This window comes from Pan troglodytes, chromosome 1, assembly GCF_028858775.2.
Source record: "Pan troglodytes isolate AG18354 chromosome 1, NHGRI_mPanTro3-v2.0_pri, whole genome shotgun sequence".
Classification (NCBI taxonomy): Eukaryota; Metazoa; Chordata; class Mammalia; order Primates; family Hominidae; genus Pan; species Pan troglodytes.
The window spans coordinates 122303995-122317426 of record NC_072398.2 but is presented as its reverse complement, the minus strand read 5'-3'; the positions used below and the strand labels follow the sequence as shown (position 1 = coordinate 122317426).

Genomic DNA, 13432 nt, shown 5'->3' with positions numbered 1-13432 from the left:
GGATCACCTGAGGTCAGGAGTTCGAGACCAGCCTGACCAACATGGAGAAACCCCATCTCTACTAAAAATACAAAAAAATTAGCCAGGCATGGTGGCCCATGCTTGTAATCCCAGCTACTCAGGAGGCTGAGGCAGGAGACTCGCTTGAACCCAGGAGGCGGAGGTTGTGGTGAGTTGAGATCGAACCATTGCACTCCAGCCTGGGCAACAAAAGTGAAACTCTGTCTCAAAAAAAAAAAAAAAAGACTGGGTATTCTGGGGAGGGGGCCTGTCCCCCTGCAAAACCACAGAAGAATGAGGGAGTGCCAGTCACCCTGTTGTCAGGACCCTCAGGTCTCTTTACTGGTCTCACCATAAGAGATGCTCATGGTATATATGATCCAGGGAGCGGTGGGAGGGTTGTAAGAGGAGGCTTAGAAAGAGAGAGGAGCTGTGCTAAGTTGGGAAGAAGGACAGAGCTGAGGAAGAGGAGGAAGAGGGTCAGAAGAAGCATTATCATGCAGTTAGTAAGAGAAGTCATCCCAACAAGAGGCTATACCAACAGATTAGCGAGATTTCTCTCTGTGATGAATGAATGCTCCTGTTTGTGGTTTTTAGGTGGAGCTAAATCGAGGCAATAATGTCCTCTATTGGAGAACCACAGCCTTCTCAGTATGGACCAAAGTACCCAAGCCTGTGCTGGTGAGAAACATTGCCATAACAGGTACTGAGAGCAGGGTTACTGACTTCCTGGGCTGTTGACTTTGCAGTCTCCTGGGGACTCAGTCTCCAGGCTGAATCCTTGCTTTTCTGTGCTCTTCCTCCTCCCTAGGGGTGGCCTACACTTCAGAATGCTTCCCCTGCAAACCTGGCACGTATGCAGACAAGCAGGGCTCCTCTTTCTGCAAACTTTGCCCAGCCAACTCTTATTCAAATAAAGGAGAAACTTCTTGCCACCAGTGTGACCCTGACAAATACTCAGGTGATGTTTCTGAGGGTGGGAAGAGTTTGGGGATAGAGAGTACCACCAAAACACACAAGGAGATACCAGGGAATAGAGCCATCCTTCTGGCCAAGCTGAGGATGGTAATTCTTAAACCCTTCCTTTCTGGATCCTGGAAGACCCTTGCCAATCCATATATCCATTAATCACTTTGTCATTTTTTTTTTTTTGAGATAGGGTCTCACTTTATCACCCAGGCTGAAGTGCCGTGGTGCGATCATAGCTCACTGCAGCCTCAAACTCCCTGTCCCAAGCAATCCTCCCGCCTCAGCCTCCTGAGTAGCTAAGACTACCAGCGTGCCCCACCACACCCAACTAATTTTTTATTTTTATTTTTATAGAGACAGGGGTCTTGCTAGTTGCCCAGGCTGGTCTTGAACTCCTGGGCTCAAGTGATCCTCCTGCCTCAGCCTCTCAAGCTGTGAGCCTATAATCTCAGCACTTTGGGAGGTCAAACCGGGAAGATCAATTGGGCCTAGGAGGTTGAAGCTTCAGTGAGCCATGATCGCACCACTGCACTACAGCCTGGGTGACAGAGTAAGATCCTGTCTCTAAAAAAAAAAAAAAAAAAAAAAAATTCAATAAATATTGAGCCTCTCCTATCTATCAGGCCCTATTCTATGTGCTTGGAATACGTCAGTGAACAAAACAGACAAAGGTCCCTGTTTTTATGGGGTTTACATTCGGGGGTGGGGGGAAGAGAGACAATAAACAAAAAGAAATAGATGATACATATATAATAAATTATATAGTATGTGAGATGGTAAAAAGTGCCATGGTGTCATGGCAAAAAGAAAAAGCAGCTCAGAGCTAGAGGGATTAGGAAAGCTAAGGAAAGGGTTGCAATCCTTTTTTTTTTGAGACAAGAGTCTTTCTCTGTCGCCCAGGCTGGAGTGCAGTGGCGAGATCTCAGCTCACTGCAAACTCTGCCTCCCGGGTTCATGCCATTCTTCTGCCTCAGGCTCCTGAGTAGTTGGGACTACAGGCGCCCGCCACTGCGCCCGGCTAATTTTTTGTATTTTTAGTAGAGACAGGGTTTCACTGTATTAGCCAGGATGGTCTCGATCTCCTGACCTCGTGATCCGCCCGCCTCAGCCTCCCAAAGTGCTGGGATTACAGGCATGAGCCACCGCGCCCGGCCTGGGTTGCAATCTTTTTGTTGCTGTTGTAGAAACACGGTCTCACTGTGTTGCCCAGGCTGGTCTCGAACTCCTGGCCTCAAAGTGATCCTCCTGCCTCAGCCTTCCAAAGTGCTGGGATTACAGACATGAGACACTGTGCCCAGTCCAGTCATTTTTTTTAAGTGGTGAATTTTTATTTTTATTTTTATTTTTTTTTGAGACGGAGTTTCACTCTTGTTGCCCAAGCTGGAGTGCTCGAATGCAGTGGCGTGATCTCGGCTCACCACAACCTCTGCCTCCCGGGTTCAAGCAATTTTCCTGCCTCAGCCTCCCGAGTAGCTGGGATTACAGGCGTGCACCACCATGCCCAGCTAATTTTGTATTTTTAGTAGCGACGGGGTTTCACTATGTTGGCCAGGCTGGTCTCGAACTCCCAACCTCAGGTGATCTGCCCACCTCGGCCTCCCAAAGTGCTGGGTTACAGGTGTGAGCCACCACACCCAGTCTGTGGTGAAATTTTAAATGAAACATTATATAAGATTATAATATAGGCCAGGGGTGGTGGCTCACGCCTGTAATCCCAGCACTTTGGGAGGCCGAGGCAGGCAGATCACTTGAGGTCAGGAGTTCAAGACCAGGCTGGCCAACATGGCAAAACCACGTCTCTACTAAAAATACAAAAATTAGCCCGGCGTGGGGGCGTGTGCCTGTAATCCCAGCTACTCAGGAGGCTGAGGCTGGAGAATCACTTGAACCCGGAAGGTGGAGGTTGCAGTGAGCAGAGATCATGCCACTGCACTCCAGCCTGGGTGATAGAGCGAGACTCAGTCTCAAAAAAAAAAAAAAAAAAGATTATAACATAAACAGTAGATACTGTAGATTTAAAATGTATAAATTTATACATTTTAACGTATAACAATTATTATCAAAGTTAATTTCATGAGCCTATATTGATGAGCAAGAAGATTTTGATAACAAGGTCTAAAGATGCAAATTACAATCTTTTATCAACCTGAGAGCATTCATTGAAGTCAAATCAGGCATTCTGGGAAATCTCGGTTTCCTTGGAACACAATTTGCAAACCACTGCTCTGAGGGAAAGTAAGGGGACAGCAGGAAGCAGCCTGTTTTTATTGTTTGAGGATAGCTTCCTAAAGCATTCCAATTTGAGAAATAGGACGTGGTTATTTGAGGGAGTTCCAGGGGGTATCGAGGCTCTGATGTGAGATGGGCAGTGCCAGCAGATGGCTTTCTGCTCAGACAGTCCAGACATTGGTATGAGGGCCAACCTCCAAGACAGGTTCTGAAACAAACAAGAAGGGAGAGAGAAACAGTCCCATCTTTTCCCCAGAAACACTCACAACTATTCTACTTTTCCTTTTTTACACAGTTTATATGTAAACCCAGCACAAGGCCCTCTCTCAAACAGACCTACATATCCCTACAAAGACATGCCAAACTTCACACAGGTGTGAAAGTATGTGTGCTCAGCCAAGACCAGCCACTGACCTTGTGAATTGCTTGTTTCTACACTATTCCTAAAACAAAAGTCATATTTACCTACACAGATCTTGCCAAATGAGTGCAGTTTTCTTTTTTTTTCTTTTTTTTTTTATTGATCATTCTTGGGTGTTTCTCGAAGAGGGGGATTTGGCAGGGTCACAGGACAATAGTGGAGGGAAGGTCAGCAGATAAACAAGTGAACAAAGGTCTCTGGTTTTCCTAGGCAGAGGACCCTGCGGCCTTCAGCAGTGTTTGTGTCCCTGGGTACTTGAGATTAGGGAGTGGTGATGACTCTTAAGGAGCATGCTGCCTTCAAGCATCTGTTTAACAAAGCACATCTTGCACCGCCCTTAATCCATTCAACCCTGAGTGGATACAGCACATGTTTCAGAGAGCACAGGGTTGGGGGTAAGGTCACAGATCTACAGGATCCCAAGGCAGAAGAATTTTTCTTAGTACAGAACAAAATGAAAAGTCTCCCATGTCTACCTCTTTCTACACAGACACGGCAACCATCCGATTTTTCAATCTTTTCCCCACCTTTCCCCCCTTTCTATTCCACAAAACCGCCATTGTCATCATGGCCTGTTCTCAATGAGCTGTTGAGTACACCTCCCAGACGGGGTGGTGGCCGGGCAGAGGGGCTCCTCACTTCCCAGTAGGGGCGGCCGGGCAGAGGCGCCCCTCACCTCCCGGACGGGGCGGCTGGCCGGGCGGGGGGCTGACCCCCCCACCTCCCTCCCGGACGAGGTGGCTGCCGGGCAGAGACGCTCCTCACTTCCCAGATGGGGTGGCTGCCGGGCGGAGGGGCTCCTCACTTCTCAGACGGGGCGGTTGCCAGGCAGAGGGTCTCCTCACTTCTCAGACGGGGCGGCCGGGCAGAGATGCTCCTCACTTTCCAGACTAGGCAGCCAGGCAGAGGGGCTCCTCACATCCCAGACGATGGGCGGCCGGGCAGAGACGCTCCTCACTTCCCAGATGGGATGGCAGCCGGGAAGAGGCGCTCCTCACTTCCTAGATGGGATGGCGGCCGGGCAGAGACGCTCCTCACTTCCCAGACGGGGTGGCGGCCGGGCAGAGGCTGCAATCTCGGCACTTTGGGAGGCCAAGGCAGGCTGCTGGGAGGTGGAGGTTGTAGCGAGCCGAGATCACGCCACTATGAGTGCAGTTTTCAACTAAAACAGAAATCTTTAGATCTTGGGGGAAGTTTTTATCTGTAAGTCTAGATTCCTGTTTTTCCACTTGCATTTTTTATTCCTCTTCCCCACTCTGCTTCTATCAACAGCAACCTTTGTTAGCCTAAATCTCTGGCTCCCTTTATGGTCCAGCAGTTGGGCAAGGGTTTGAATGGCAAGGTGGTTCTAGAAAAACTTCTCATAGAAGTGTTTTGATCAACTCTGTGTAAGCTGATTTTTATCCAGAGTGCTGTTATAAAAGCATTAGGTTGGGAGTCTGAATTCTTGGAATCTATTTTCCTTCTGCCACTGATTTCTCAATGTGCCCCATTGACTGAGAAGTGAGTTTTTTCTTTTTTCTTTCTTTTTTTTTTTTTGAGATGGAGTTTCTCTCTTGTTGCCCAGGCTGGAGTGCAATGGCGCAATCTCGGCTCACTGCAATCTCTGCCTCCCCAGTTCAAGTGATTCTCCTGCCTCAGCCTCCCGAGTAACTAGGATTACAGGTGCCCGCCACTATGCCTGCCTAAATTTTTGTATTTTTAGTAGAGACAGGGTTTCACCATCTCGGCCAGCCTGGTCTTGAACTCCTGACCTCAGTTGATCCACCCGCCTTGGCCTCCCAAAGTGTTGGGATTACAGGCGTGAGCCACTGCACCTGGCCAGTGAGTTTTTACTATGAGGAACATGGTCAACTTGTTGACAACCTCACCAGCTTGGGGTACAAAGAGAGTCATATTTCTTTGAGACTTGACTCTTCCAGAATACAGGGTCAGTGAGAGACTGGGAAAATGCAGGGAGACTCTGATGATAGCCTATGATAGACTGTATGCAGGGAGTGACAGAAGGTCCATGCATTTACAAATATATTCTGAGTACCTGCCAGTTGCCAAGGACTAGCTTGGTGCTAGGGTTAGAGCTGGTGCCTGACCTCCAGCTTATGTTGAAAAGGAAATGTGGTTATATAAACACCTAAGTGCAGTAACTCTCCATGGTGTTGGGATAGGAGCGCTGGGTGTAGAATGCAGTGGAGGTGGGCCGGGTGTGGCGGCTCACGCCTGTAATCCCAGCACTTTGGGAGGCCGAGGTAGGTGGATCACCTGAGGTCAGGAGTTCAAGACCAGCCTGGCCAATATGGTGAAACCCCAACTCTACTAGAAATACAAAAATTAGCTGGGTGTGGTGGCGCACGCCTGTAATCCCAGCTACTTGGGAGGCTGAGGCAGAAGAATCACTTGAACCCGGGAGGTGGAGGCTGCAGTGAACCAAGATCATGCCACTGCATTCCAATCTGGGTGACAGAATAAGACTGTCTCAAAAAAAAAAAAAAAAAGAATGTAGTGGAGGCAAAAAAGGAAAATGGTTAGTCCTCTCTAGAAAAGAAGGAAAAGTTTCACTCGCTAAGATCTGGAAAGATGAAAGGTTAATTAGTGATTTGGTGGGGGCAGGATGTTTGGGATAGAAGTGTGAGCAAAGGGCCAGGCGCGGTGGCTCACACCTGTAATCCTACCACTTTGGGAGGCCAGGGCAGGTGGATTGCCTGAGCTCAGGAGTTTGAGACCAGCCTGGGCAACATGGTGAAACCCCATCTCTACTAAAAATACAAAAAATTGGCCGGGCATGGTGGCGGGCGCCTTTAGTCCCAGCTACTCGGGAGGCTGAGGCAGGAGAATTGCTTGAACCCGGGAGGCGGAGGTTGCAGGTTGCAGTGAGCCGAGATCATGCCACTGCACTCCAGCCTGGGTGACAGAGAGAGACTCCGTCTCCAAAAAAAAAAAAAAAAAAAAAAAGAAGTGTGAGCAAAGGCCAGAAAGCTCAGGAAACTGCAAATAATTCAGCTTGGCTGGAGATTAGGTGGCGAGAAGTTGCATCTAAGGCTGAGAAGCAGGCGGGAAACAGATTATGGAGCAGTCCTTCTGTGCTATTGTAGGGGCAAAAAATTGGGATTTGATCCTATCAGCAGTGGAGGTCATTAAAGAATTTTAAGAGGCCAGGCACGGCTCATGCCTGTAATCCCAGCACTTTGGGAGGCTGAGGCAGGTGGATCACCTGAGGTCAGGAGTTGGAGACCAGCCTGACCAACCTGGTGAAACCCCGTCTCTACTAGAAATACAAAAATTAGCTGGGTGTGGTGGCACACGCCTGTAATCCCAGCAACTTGGGAGGCTGAGGCAAGAGAATTGCTTGAACCTAGGAGGCAGAGGTTGCAGTGAGCCGAGATCACACCATTGCACTCTAGCCTGGGTGACAAGAGGGAAACTCCATCTCAAAAAAAAAAGAATTTTAAATGAAGCATTTCAGCCAGTGCTTTTGAAAGACCACTCTGGCTGCCATGCAGAGGAGGGAGGGAATGCTGGAGGCAGAGGCTGTGGTAGGGAGATGTTGCAGCTGGCATCATTGCTGATGTCCAGGACCTAAACTAAGGTGGAATTAATGTGGGTGGAGATTGGAGAACTCACAGGAGCATTGTGAAGGACAAAAGCCTGACTAAAAGCATCTTTCTCACTGGTCCCTAAAATTTGATCATTAGGTTTAATTTCTTTGTGTTATGTTTCGTATTAGTGATCCATTTCCTAAACAGAATAGCATGAAGTTAAAGAGCATGGACTCCAGAACTAAATTACTAGGGCTCAAATCCCTGCTCCACCAATTAGTAGCAGTGCCACCTTGGGCAAATTACTTATCTGTGCCTCCGTTTCTTTGTCTATAAAATGGGAAGGACAGCTGGGCACAGTGGCTATTGCTTGTAGTCTCAGCTACTGGGGAGGCTGACGCAGGAGGATCGTTCAAGCCCAGGAGTTAGAAGCTGAGTGAGCCATGATTGCTCCATTGCACTCCAGCCTGGGCATCAGAACAGGACCCCATCTCTTTAAAAAAAAAAATGGGAATGACAATAATTATATCTGCCTCATAGTGTTATTGTGAGGATTGGTTAATACAGGTAAAGGATTTAGAAAGGGGCCTGGCATATAGTAAGCAGTAATTTTATTAATTCATTTACCTTAAGCCCTGTCCCAACACTCCTTTTTTAATATGAAAATACTCAGGCCAGCACTATGGCTCACACCTGTAATCCTAATACTTTGGGAGGCCGAGGCAGGAGGAGTGCTTGAGGCCGGGAGTTTGAGACCAGTCTGGGTAATAGAACAAGACTCCTGTCTCTACAAAAATAAAAAAATTAGCCAGGTGTGGTGGCATGCACCTGTAGTCCCAGCTACTCAGAAGGCTGAGGTGGGAGGATCACCTGAGCCTGGGAGGTAGAGGCTGTAGTGAGCTGATTGCGCCACTGAACTTCAGCCTGGGTGACAGAGTGAGGCCCTGTCTCTAAAAAAAAAGAAAAGAAAAGAAAATACTCCTGGTACAGGTAACACTCATAAGTCACGTGTATAGTACTCTCCAATTGACAAAACATGATCTCATTTATTACCTATAGCTTAGTGAGGGAGTTATTTCTGCATTTACCGAGGAAGAAAGAGAAGCTCAGCGACACTGAGGAGCTTCACAAAAGCATAAGCTGCTGTCTGACCCGGGCCTGTGTCCATTCAGTACTGAAACCCTCAGGAGAAATGTTTTACTTTGATAAAACAGATCCCAGTGAGAACATTGTACTCCTGGAGGTGGGGGGCATGGTGGGGGGATATTGAAAGGAGGAGGCAGGTGCAGAAAGAGGAGTTGGAGCCCCTGAGATAAACTTTATCTTCTTACAGTTTTGCCCAGGGCCAATCCTACTTAAGTCACTTTTCACTCCCTCAACCAAACACAGAGGCCCATCTTCCAAACTTGACTAGCATCCAACTTAAACACTTTGATGAAACCCAAGCTGGGAAAGGAGGTTGGTCTCAGCATTTTGGTTAATCATTTATTAAAACCACCTTAACAGGGATCAGTGTGTAAACAGCTGAGCCATTTTTGCTAAAACCCAGAGCTAGGATGTCAGATTGGGCAAATATTTGACAAGCAGAGAAAGGTCTTGGTGTAGAATGCATTTTCTAACACATAACTTGTACTTTGCTAGACCTAAGAATTGGCACCATCCCACGTTTTCAGCCTCTCTCCCCACATTTTTCCTGGCCAAGTCAGTCAAAAGCAGGAGTCCATGGGTCCCTCTGTGCTGAATTGGGCCTCCTGCTTGGTAACCAAGTAAATGAGCTGAGAAGACCCCAACTGTTTCTCAGCCAGTAGTTCCCTCCTGTCCAGCTTAATAAGACAGAGACGGAAGAGGTATGGAGATGTGCAGTTGAGGGAACTTTCCAGCTCAGGCCAACAAGACTGCAATTAGGAGATTATCTGATCTACGAACCCATGTGGTGCCTGGAGAAAAAGAAGGAATCAGTTGAGAAGCCCTTAACTGAAAGGGAGGGAAAGAGACCTTTAATCCTTATTCACTCTCCTGTGACTACTCCCAAATAAAAATAATTCCCGGCTGGGCATGGTGGCTCACACCCATAATCCTAGCACTTTGGGACGCCAAGGCAGGCAGATCACGAGGTCAGGAGTTCGAAACCAGGCTGACCAACATGGTGAAATCCCATCTCTACTAAAAATACAAAAATTAGCTGGATGTGGTGGTGCACACCTGTAATCCCAGCTACTCAGGAGGCTGAGGCAGGAGAATCACTTGAACCCGAGAGGCGGAGGTTGCAGTGAGCTGAGGTGGCACCACTGCACTCCAACCTGGGCAACAGAGTGAGACTCTGTCTCAAAAAATAATAATAATAATAATAATTCCCAAACATGCAGGTAATAATAGTTACTGCTATCTAGTGAGTATCTACTTACAATATGCCAGGTAGGTACTGGCTCCAGCAAGGTATATATTATTATTCCTGTTCTACAGATGAGAAGGCTGAGGCTCAGAGAGGTTAAGTAACTTGCCTAAAGTGACACAGCTGCTAAATGATGAAGCAGGATCCAAACCCATATCCGTCTAGCTTAAAATCTCATTCCAGGCCGGGAGCGGTGGCTCACACCTGTAATCCCAGCACTTTGGGAGGCCAAGGCAGGCGGATCACGAGGTCAGGAGATCGAGACCATCCTGGCTAACACGGTGAAACCCTGTCTCTACTAAAAATACAAAAAATTAGCCAGGCGTGGTGGCGGGCGCCTGTAGTCCCAGCTACTTGGAAGGCTGAGGCAGGAGAATGGCGTGAACCCGGGAGGCGGAGCTTGCAGTGAGCCGAGATTGTGCCACTGCACTCCAGCCTGGGCAACAGAGCGAGACTCCATCTCAAAAAAAAAAAAAAAAAAATCTCATTCCACTACACCATACTGCCTGCCAGGTAATATAAAGAGAGAGAAGGTCTTACCATTATTCAGTGCTTATCTGCAGGTGACACAGTAGTCATATTCGAAGTAGTGGTGGCAGTAGTAACAGTATTGTAATGTGCACCTCATAAAGCAGTTGTTTTTATTCTGGAGGAAGTAAATTCCCTAGAAAACTTTCAAAAAATTTTTATTTGTATGAATTACGCATATTTTTCTAGGTAGAGAGAAACATCTCTTTTTTTCAAATTTTCAAAAGAGTTTTTAAAATCAAAAAAAGTTAAACCCACTGCTTTAAAGAGAGAGTCAAGCACAATGGCTCATGCCTGTAATCCCAGCACTTTGGGTGGGAGGCTGAGGTGGGAGGATTGCCTGAAGCCAGGAGCTCAAGACCAGCTTGGGCAACATAGCGAGACTCTGTCTCTACCAAAAAAAAAAAAAAAAAAAAAAAAAGAGAGAGAGAGAGAGAAAAAAAAAAAGAGAGAGAGAGAGAGAAAAGAAAACAAACCCTATGATGAAATAATGAAAAAAATAAAATTAAAAAATGAATTCATAGAAGTAGTTCTCACTATCCAGAGGTTCACAGGGTTAAAGCAGAGCTAACATTGAAAGGAGGAGAACATGCAGAGAGCAGAAGAAAACTGATAGTTCACGTTTTTCTTCTTTCTTTCTTTTCCTTCCTTCCTTCCTTCCTTCCTCCCCTCCCTCCCTCCCTCCCTCCTTCCTTCCTTCCTTCCTTCCTTCCTTCCTTCCTTCCTTCCTTCCTTCCTTTCTAACAGAGTCTCTCTCCATTGCCCAGGCTAGAATGCAATGGCATGATCATGGCTCTCTGCAGCCTCAACCTCCTGGACTCAAGTGATTCTCCTGCCTCAACATCAAGTAGCTGGGACTATAGGCCTGCACCACCACGCCTGGCTAATTTTTGTATTTTTTGTAGAGACAGGGTTTGCCATGTTGCCCAGGCTGGTCTTGAACTCCTGGGCTCAAGAGATCCTAAAGTGCTGGGATTACAGGCATGAACCACCATGCCCAGCAGTTAACATTTTTCATTAGGTATAAATCAAGAGTTAAAGATAGTGTTGGGTTGGTGCGGGAGGCGGGAGGATCGCTTGAGCCCAGGAGTTCCAGGCTGCAGTGAGTTAAGATTGTACCACTGCAGTCCAGCCTCAGCAACAGAACAAGACTCTGTCTCTAAAAAATAACAATAATAAAATAATAATAAAGAGGCCGGGCACGGTGGCTCACCCCTGTAATTCCAGCGCTTTGGGAGGCCGAGGAGGGCAGATCACCTGAAGTCAGGAGTTCGAGACCAGCCTGACCAACATGGAGAAACTCCGTCTCTACTAAAAATACAAAATTAGCCAGGCATGGTGACTCATGCCTGTAATTCCAGCTACTCAAGAAGCTGAGGCAGGAGAATCACTTGAACCTGGGAGGCGGAGGTTGCAGTGAGCCAAGATCGTGCCACTGCACTCCAGCCTGGGCAACAAGAGTGAAACTCCATCTCAATAATAATAATAATAAAGATAGTGTTGGGATGCTTGGGTTGAGGTAAGTGTGAAGAGCCTTATGTGTTAGGTGGAGTCCAAGGAAATTACAAACCTGCTTTGTGTAGAATGATTGCATGAAGAAAAGGAAATTTCCAAGGTGGAAGGCCTTCATTCTAGGCATATATTAGAACATTCATAGAAAGGCTTGGAATGAGTATGAAAGCAAAATCATGTTTTACTTCAACACTTCAGGAGTAGAAAAACTACACCCAGAGTCAAGACACTAAGGCACCTGGAAGATGGTGAACTCTCTGAACCTCCCCAGGTTTCAGGGAACTTAGGTTGGCAGTGGTTAACCTGCAAGAAGCTGTTTCCGTCTACCCTCCTTGCTGGTCCTTTGGCCAGGCCACTTCTCCCTCCCTTGCCCCATGGGGCGGGGGACGGGGAGCGGCAAACAGTGGTTTCTCATCAGCACCTGGAACAGGTGCAAAGGGAAGCCTGAGCAGGGTTGGGGAACTGGAAATGACACTATTGAGACAAGGGGAAGGGTGAGTGTGCAGGATTTTCTACTTCCGGCAATATTTGTGTGGCAATGCACCCAGGGACTTGGGAGTCACAGGGCCATGAAGAGGCCAGGAGCTCAGCTTTCTTATGTAACTCCAAATATTTCTTCTTGCTTTGGCAATTTAGAGAAAGGATCTTCTTCCTGTAACGTGCGCCCAGCTTGCACAGACAAAGATTATTTCTACACACACACGGCCTGCGATGCCAACGGAGAGGTGGGTAGTACAGTCTTGGAGCCCCTTAGCCCCAGATGGACTGTCTCCCACTCCCTGAGCTTTGCCACCATTTGGAGCTTCAGCAGTCAATGACATTGGCACTAGTTAAAACCCCACAGACCTTTGAGGTGACCCTAGGGCTAGGTGGGGTGGGGGGCAAAACGAGACCTCTTCATTCATTTTCCGGTCAGAAACTGTTTTTGCGGCGTCTGTTTCACTGTTTATGCACATATGTTCTGTTTCAAAAACCCACTTCATTCTCTCTTGCTTGGTTTCTTCTATTTGCCGAGCCACTCCGGGCAGAGCCTGCCTGTCCGTACACAATGTCCTCCCGGGGCTCTTCAGGCTCGCCCCCTCGGCACTGTTTTGTGGGCTGGCACGGGGAATGGATTCCTGCCTATGGTCTGACTTGTTCCGTTTCTGCTGCCTCTCTTTCCTCCAGGCTTTCTGCTTCAGAAAAGAACTTTCCCTCCTAGTCTACACTGTCACTGAGTCAACAAGCATTTTTTGAGGCTGACTGATATGTCAGGCCTGGCACTATAGGCTGGGGAGTCAGAGACGACTGAAACAAGCTCCTGCCCCCAGGGAGCTCACAGTCCTGTATGAGAGGCTGGAGAGAGGAGAAAAACGGGCCCAGTCAAGGCAACCAGAGGGATGTGCAGGGAACTGGGGGAGCCCAGAAGAGAAGCAACCAGGACTTGGGGTGGGGGCAGCAGAGAAAGCCTCTCAGAGGAGGTCATTTGTTCAACAGTCAACAAATATTTATCGAGGAGCGACTCTGTGCCAGGCACGGTGCTAGGTGCTAGGCATGCATCACTTAACAAAACTGAGGGAACATCTAGCCCTTATGGAGCTTAACTCTTGTTGGGGAGGGAGTGGAGAGAGAGATAATAGACAACAAATGGGTATATAATATAGCAAATGGTAGTAAGTGATAGGAAGGAAGAAAACCAGGATTAGGAGAGAGAGAATGAAGGAGGGTGGTGCCACTATTTTAGAAGGGTAGGGATGTCCTCTCAGGAGGTGACACTTGAGCAGAGACCTGAAGGAGATGAGGGAGGAGCCGTGGAGCTTTCCAGGCAGCAGACACAGCAGGAGAGGAGGCAGCAGCTGGGCCGGGTGG

At 47.8% G+C, this 13432-nt stretch overlaps 1 protein-coding gene across 7 annotated transcripts in view; it reads left to right on the top strand.

The window, feature by feature from the left end:
* Positions 1-13432, top strand: part of ELAPOR1 (endosome-lysosome associated apoptosis and autophagy regulator 1) — a 90415-nt gene that overhangs the window by 60004 nt on the left and 16979 nt on the right. For all 7 annotated transcript variants that reach the window (XM_016957412.3, XM_016957348.4, XM_054685909.2 and 4 more), the window contains 3 exon segments: positions 598-703; positions 812-961; positions 12221-12309. In XM_016957412.3, coding sequence (XP_016812901.1) covers positions 598-703; positions 812-961; positions 12221-12309 — 345 coding nt within the window.